General features: G+C 37.2%; 1 protein-coding gene across 1 annotated transcript; it reads left to right on the top strand.

Moving 5' to 3' along the window:
* Window positions 1–287: 287 nt before the first annotated feature.
* Smp_012280 (hypothetical protein) lies at window positions 288–3770 on the top strand. Its single transcript, XM_018795838.1, has 4 exons — window positions 288–506; window positions 547–736; window positions 1949–2561; window positions 3156–3770. Exons 1-4 carry the CDS (start codon window positions 348–350, stop codon window positions 3223–3225), a joined length of 1032 nt encoding a protein of 343 aa, XP_018650110.1. The 5' UTR covers window positions 288–347; the 3' UTR covers window positions 3226–3770.
* The last annotated feature ends 4135 nt before the right edge of the window (window positions 3771–7905 follow it).

Genomic DNA, 7905 nt, shown 5'->3' with positions numbered 1-7905 from the left:
ACTCTCCTTTTGAAGGTGTGTTTCTTAGAATATGAAACTTCGCCCTGCAGCGAAACAGTAGATTAAAAACCTTTGCTGGATTACAGAAGTTAGGGAACTCCTCATTTTTATTGCATTATTTCTTAAACTTGTCACGGTTTCATTTAAACCCGGAAGAAACAGATAGATAAAACAAATTGATTGCTAACCTCAAAAAATGATGAAAAAACATACAATAAGAATTGCGAATCATCATTTTTTTTTACTTGTTTTTGTTTTCTTAAGTTCAGCCAATTTCGGCGGCGATTCGTAGGCAGTTTTTTAGCGCATTCTAATCTGTAACCGTAACCTGTTCTGGGTGTTTCGGGATGTCGTTGAATGACTTTTTTGCTAAACAAAATAAGAAAAAGTCTAAGAAAAAACAAAACCCAACGGAACTAATGGACTTGCTCACAAAAGGGGGTGAAGTACTCAAATCCTACCCGGAATCTAATGCTCCACAAGAGAACAAGGCTATTAGTTCTGAGGTGAGTTGGTAACTTATCTACTGTATGGTTTTTAAATTAGAAAGATGACGAGTGGGAAATTATAGACGACGAAAAAGAAATAGATCTTCAGAACATTCGGGTGTACAATCTGTCCTCAACCATAACTGACGATTCTGCTAAAAATTTGTCTAAAACCAAAGATTCTCGTGAAGGTGATGGTGAATCTGTGGTGGAGAAAAAGGTTTGGGCTGCAAAGCCAGTCGAAGCTCGTAAGTTTTTACTGGGTGTTTATTTTAATTATTCTTACTTCGACACGTCACACTAATTAGGCTTGTCTTTATCCACTTACTTTGAAATGAGGTTAATAGCTGCCAAAGTGAACTTAGGTTAGGTTTTGATCCCAACCACCAATCTGATAAAGCTGCTCTTACAACAGTGAACTATCAGTGAGTTATAAGTCTGTTTTTGACCTCACTCAATATCTTGCGCTGACACATATCCTTGACAAATATAGTAGCGGTTATCGTTTTTAATGTGAAACTGTAATCTTTTGCGAATAAACATCTTATCTCCTGGTGTGCAAATGGCGATACCCGTCAAGTGTTGGTCATCTTCAACGTTCACATCTACATCCTTTGCTAGAGTACGCATGTGGTACCAACAGATAAGTCTAGGCCAGGAAGAGTATTCCACAGGCTTTAACCGCAATAACCAATCGTAGAGCGAGATGAGTGTGTTAGGTAATTTTATTGACATAATGTAGACAGTAAGGTTAATCTTTGTGAACCATAATGTCCTCGTTTAGCTCGGTTGTGTTTGATGTTATATAATCTCCTTGACCACTCACTTTTGGTGTATGGTAATTTAGGCATGCTCATCCGTACCATGTTTTATATTATGTATGGCGTTTCCACTTCCTTATAGTTTCGTATCGTAGTTGTTATCCTACCTACATATGTGAGATGTTCAGCCTGGAACAAGGTCTTACCAAATTACGTTATCGCACCCTGTTTTTATAATAAGGCCAGAGAGGTGTATTCAGATGTTTAGACGATAGTTTTCAATGAAAACTGCGTAGTTCTCAATTTATTTTCTCAAATAACCTTGCACTCTGGTTTCAAGTAGCTAAAGCTACATTTGGTCTTGATATTCTAAATGGTACTCTAGTCTTTTAACGTGAATCAAAATTAGCATGTAATTCGGATCTTTAATTATACTATATCATTTAGACCTAAAGCACAACTTGGTTCCGTCATTTTCTCAAATAGTATATCGTTTCTGATTCTTTGTCTTCAGGTGAATGAACGTTACTATAGTTTTTTTTTACATAGAGTGGTTACCTTCGTAACCATTAGTGTAAGTATCTCTCAAGTCCTTTGAATATCAGTTGCTCGTCAAGTTATTGGTTGTTTTGATACTTTCCACCCGTGCTCTTTTTCTCAATTGACATTTTGTTCTCTACCAAACATTCGTATTTGTAGCCGAACCCGTAGAAGCAGTTGTACAACCACCACCTAAACCTAACGTCTACATTCCTGCTCCATTGAGACTAGGAGGCAGTGGTTGTGGTCCTGTAGCCCCAAAGCCAAATGTAACCAGTTCAATGGATTTTCCTACCTTAGATGCATCTGTAAATGAACCTCAGAAGAAGGAAACTGAACCAAGTAATGATAATGATGATAAGAACGTACCTTGGCAACAGGCAGGTGTGCGTCGTGCTAATCCAGTATCTAGTGCATTACCAATAGCCATCAGTACCGCAACGTCCGCATATGTCCCACCGAGTTTGCGACAGACAGGGGCTCCAGGTTTCAAAAGTATGGGTCCAGGTTATACAGGAGATGGCTTCCGGCCTCATAACGATCCACCTTTTTGTTCAGATATAGATCCAGGATTTAAAAGATTTACTGAAAACCCAGGACTTCGTGAAACCGCTTCTTCAGCTGGCGGTTGGGCTAGAGGAAATATTATCAGTGTCAATCCCACTAACAATCCTGCTGGACATCTGCCGCCGAATTCCTCAGATGCAAGTTTCCACACAGTTTCAGAAAACACAAATGGATGGTCTAGAAATGTAAATGTGAAGACTTACAAGTAAGTTATATTTATAACCTTGTGGGCATTTATCCTTCGTTATTTTAAACTCATTTACGTCATAGAAACTAGTGATTTCTTCCAAAACATTCTCCACCTATAAGACCTTAACCAGTTTTCATTAGATATAGATAGAATCAAATGAAAAAAATCAATTTGAATCTCCAAATTGGATTCAGTCATTGATGTATATATTTAAGTATTACATTCAATTCTTGCAGTGAGTTATTCACAACTTACCACTAAATTGGCTTTCGAAATGCGGAAACTCATTCATGGACTAGATGCTTTCGTTACTGTTGTCCATCGGGACCTAGACTATCTTGCGATCAGCCTTCTCAGCTCTGAGTTCAGTTGTTCTCTGCTGACATATCGTGTAGCCGTTTATTGGTACTACGCCAATTGTATTAGTTCCATTGTCATATTGGTGCTGTAACTATAAAACCATATGGACTGTTTATGTATAGCTGGATATATTTTTTAAATTATTGTCTTTCGGTAATTCATAGTCCAAGCAACCTGGTAATTATTCTCGAGTAGACAATAAACTATTCTCGATGCACTAAAAACTGGATGTTTTCATTTCTTTTTCAGAGATGTACGCGAGACGCCTGGGCTAGAAATCGACTTAAAAAACCGATTCACAGCATTTAGTGAAACCTGAGACTAACTATCAAATCGGTTTTCATCAGTTTATCTATTAATTTTCATCTTACGAAAGTAATGATTAATGCTTAGTATCTCTGGAAAGTGATATTTTGAACAATTTCGAAGAACAGCAATGGGAGATTAGTGGTTGACTGTACATTAATTTTTGATAAGTTTCTATTTCTAATGGAAAGTATCACGTGCTTATTTTCCTCCTATTATAACAGGTAGCCTTGATGAATTATCTTTGATAGGTGTGGTTGACTTTCACTTAACAGAACTGATTTCCAATGTGTGGTGAAAGTCTTTTGATTATCACAATGTTTTGAAAGCAACATCTTTTGGTTGTTCTATCGTTTTAATGCTCTGAGATTTTGAGACCCGTTATTTTTTTCGATGAGGCGTTTGTTTAACTTAACATTTTACTATTTTTCTTATGAAGTTCACGAGATTAGTGCATGTTATCCTAAAAACTACTACTTTTGTTCTCAGATGTGCTGGATTTTTGTAAAACCTCGTTTTCCTTGTTTTGGATCCTGGTAATTCGGTTGAGAGTATTCAGCACTTAGTTCTGTTTTACATTACAGTTAATCGATGAAAGTCGGGTACTGCATACTTATTATATAGTTGCTCAGAAATGTCATACCATTACACAAGTATTGCTGACAAGTTACAGAGAACACTCATAGTTTAGATATGGAATAAACATAATTAAGTTTCTGTACTGATGTTACACTTTTTGTATCTTGCATTGTGCAGCAGCTGAGTTTTAGTGGGAGCGTTTTGTTGGTTCCAAACATCCCAAGGGTCACATTGTTTGTTTCATTTATTCATACCGTAATTGAGTACTTTCTGATCAGTTTTGGTCACTCGGGAAAAGTTAATTAAAGAGAGTCTTAAGACTAAGTAATTACTGCCAAGAGACGAAGTTTTATTGTAATCATCCTTCCCTATGTTGCTTCATTTTGTTTATAAAGTGGAGTTAAAAGAAGTAGATCTCAGAAACTGTACGTTACCCCTCTCAGAAACAGATTAAACTTTCCTGTTACTATTGTTCCCAAGAAGATCAGTTTTAATTAGTCTCAAATGGTCCGTACGGTCGCACCATGATAATTAATGTTTTTTTTCACAGAGGATTGAAGAAAATTAGTTAATGATCACTGATTCTTCAGCTAACTGATACCTGACTGTTAAGCCTCATGGGTTTCGTATCATTTACATACGGTTTTTATGCCAACCCCTATCCGATACAGTGTTTCGGTCGGTTGTAACAATTAAATAAAATCTAAACTAATCATTTCCACTTGATATCTGAAAACAACGGAGAAAATTTCCGGCAAAAACTTTGCCAACTGATTGCGTATATTTATATTAGAAACTTAATGAAACTATTAATGTACCAATATATAACTGAAACGAAATCACTTGTAAGTTGATGAGTGAATAAATCTCACTTCACTCGTCCGAATCTGTATTAAGTACCAGCGTTTTACGGTTTAGTAGGTACAAGGATTATATGAGGCGAAACAGTAGAAAACTCACATAACTGGTCCCTAGTTAACATTCAGATGTATTCTAATGGATTGTATCGTACTAACTTGGGTTAATTGAAGGTATAGCACTTCGTAAGTCCTACACATATTGGTTGACTGCAGTTTGCTGGCGTCGAGTATTGTCAGGATCTAGTTTTTTCTCTGGATAACTTGGGTTTTCAATGTCTGAGAAATTCCTTTAATCATTCATCTTTCGTAATTTCAGTAGGACAATTATTTTTAAAATACTACTTGTGACAACGCTTGACAAACTTATGCTGCATTAAGCAAATTTTATCCAGTATCATTTTCCCGATGTTAACTTGAATTGTACCAGATGCGTCTCTGTGTAGCACTTCAGGAAATCTATACGAATATGTAAATCTTAAGATAATAAGGAAGTAGGACAATATTTATAATTCCTAAAAATGAGATCATTTTCTGTAGTGTACAATGCTAAAAATTATCGCCTGTGTTTACGACGAGAAAATGATATGTGGTAGTGAAAGTAAAATATGATTAGTCACTGATCGTGGACAAACAGGAACTTAGCCTACTGATTATTAAAGATGTGATTTCTTTTTGTATAATGTGTTTCCACTCCAACTCCCAAAGAGCGCCTTGTAATTGTGTTGAAAAGTATTATCTAGTCGGACTCTGGTTCTTTATTCTGGATCTGATATAGTGTGGCGAATCTCATCGTATTAACGTATTACTGAAGTATACATGGAAGGGGAATATTTCAACCCATTCGTTATATCAAAAGTTAGGCCTCCAAATGCCCTGGTACGGCCGAGAGTGGGGAGAGTCTGCTCTCCCTCTCGAAATGCTCTCACATGGCCACGCGTATATAGCCTCTGCCAGGGAAGTCCTACTCACTGCCTTCTCGTGGCATTACTATTGTTTACGAAATCGAGAGAACGAAAAGCGAATGTCTGGCGCTTTAACCGGGTTGGTGGACACGGAAAGTCAATCTAGGGGAGTTGGAAACCCTGATTCCAAACCAATGGTGCACATGGGCTCCAGTATCCTGAGGGAACAAATGGCGTATGAATCAATCGTTGGTCACCGGCTACCATTGAACTGCATCTCCTCACGATGCTCCACTGCCTTGTTGATCAGATCTTTAGGTCAAAGGCTCCGGGTGTGGCCCCCTAAGAGGACCACCTGCTTCAGTTTGGGCACGTAGGCAGTATCACAGCCCTCATACAAATCGAATGAGATTTATGTGGCGCATATGTATCTGGTGCTTCCTTGTACCAAGGTTAGTTGATTTCGTCAGGTGATTTATTTTTGGGTTAGATGGAGCACTTCTGACGATTTAGGATGTGGTTGAAACAAATAACCGTCCGGTTTCCAAGTGTCGCCCCCGGTTAGTTATGTCGCCAATGTACTATTGGTCGTGTTATGAAAATGCAGAATAGGTAGTCAGCTTAACATGATATTTTGCAAGAAATGAGTATTTTTCATATCTTAATGCTGAGGAACTTCAGTCTTGCCTGTCTACATACGTATATACAAAGAAACATGGGACAATGCCTCTGTATCTTAGCTTGTCTACGTTCTTTCAAATCTAGTTTTTTTTCTAAATTTAGTTACTTGTCAACCTGAGGATCACCGTATTTGTTACCAGTCAAATAAATCCAACCAGAAGTATAGGTATTGAAGATATACTGAAAAAAAATCGCTCAATATTGTTAGTTTATACCAACTATCGCTCTTCAATCATTTTAATAACCAACTTATAGTTATTCAAGGTTGAGAGAAAATTTTCATGTGAATGTTAACCAATCGATTGATATTTCTGTTGTACTATATATATATATATATATATATTTGGAGTTTGTGGCTTCAGTTATATAGACGACATTTCGATTCAGGCATCTGAGCTACTCAGCCACATATCATCCTTCAGTGGTTCAATGATGCATCAGAACAGAACTGTAAGTGGGATTTCGAATTATTGTTGGATAAAGGGAAGGAAATCAGTGTTAATCGATGAAATTGTCTTCTCTTCACATGAGTACGCATCGCCAGTCCCTTGGATGTTTAGATTGGACTATTCCATAGAAAATACTCTTCACCAACCTGTCGGAAATCGGTCAGCCTAAATAAATACACAAATAGAGCGTGTTTTAATAAAATTGCGGGACGTTTCTTAGTTTGGTAATTGGTTGCTGATTTTGTTGACAGTAACAATTTAATGCGAAAAGACTACGGTGGACAACTTTTTACTCCAATTGTAATGGTCTGTAATCGCCATTCTGTTTACCACGTACCCAACGTATATTTAAGCTTACAAATCAAAATATAAACTTATATTCAATTCTCGATTACTCTAAGTAACTACTATTTATTGATCATTTTTACGCACTATTTATACCATTTGCTCTCATGTGACTATCATGTTAAGTTCGAGTAGATCGACGGCTATTACCGTGATTGGTTTGCTTTTACTTCAGCGACTTTTTATTTTAAAGATGGCATACATGGAGTAATTATTCAATTTGGTGTGCGGCGGACACACATTTTATCTTCATAGTTGTGTGCTAGTATTTTCATGTCACCCAACCTGATTGTAAATTTTCCTTTTAAAGCCGTGTTGTGTTAGTCGCATGAATAATTGTTTCAAAATAACTGCTCTGTTCTCGCAACTGGTGAGGAATGTTTACAGTCTCCAAAGGTATATGATTAAAAAATTTTATTTCTTCGTTTACAAATTTGTAAATCCAGTTTTCCTGAACGCTCAGGATCATCAAAGCATCTTCCAAAACAAAGAAGGAGGGAATCGCAATCAATTTTATGCAATCACCAATGATCAGTTTTATGAGAGGCCGAAGTCTATCCTAGAGAATTGTTCAGGAAAGGACCTCACCATCCTGATGGGAGACCTAAACGCCAAAGTCGGAATGGACAACACCGGATATGAAGACATCATGAGACGACATGGACTGGTTGGTAGTAAGGAAGGAGAACCGTAAGAGATTTGCAAATTTATGTGGATTCAACAAAATGGTTATAGGCGGCACAATATTCCCACACAAACGCATACGCAAAGCTACGTGTGCCTCACAGGTCACTCTACAAACAACCAGATCGATCATATTTGTATTACTGAAAAATTCAGAAGATCAATGGAATATATAAGAACTAAGTGAGGAGTC

The sequence above is a fragment of the Schistosoma mansoni genome, chromosome 2 (assembly GCF_000237925.1).
Source record: "Schistosoma mansoni strain Puerto Rico chromosome 2, complete genome".
Classification (NCBI taxonomy): domain Eukaryota; kingdom Metazoa; phylum Platyhelminthes; class Trematoda; order Strigeidida; family Schistosomatidae; genus Schistosoma; species Schistosoma mansoni.
Note: the sequence above shows the minus strand (reverse complement) of the source record. Positions and strands in the feature narration are given on the sequence as shown.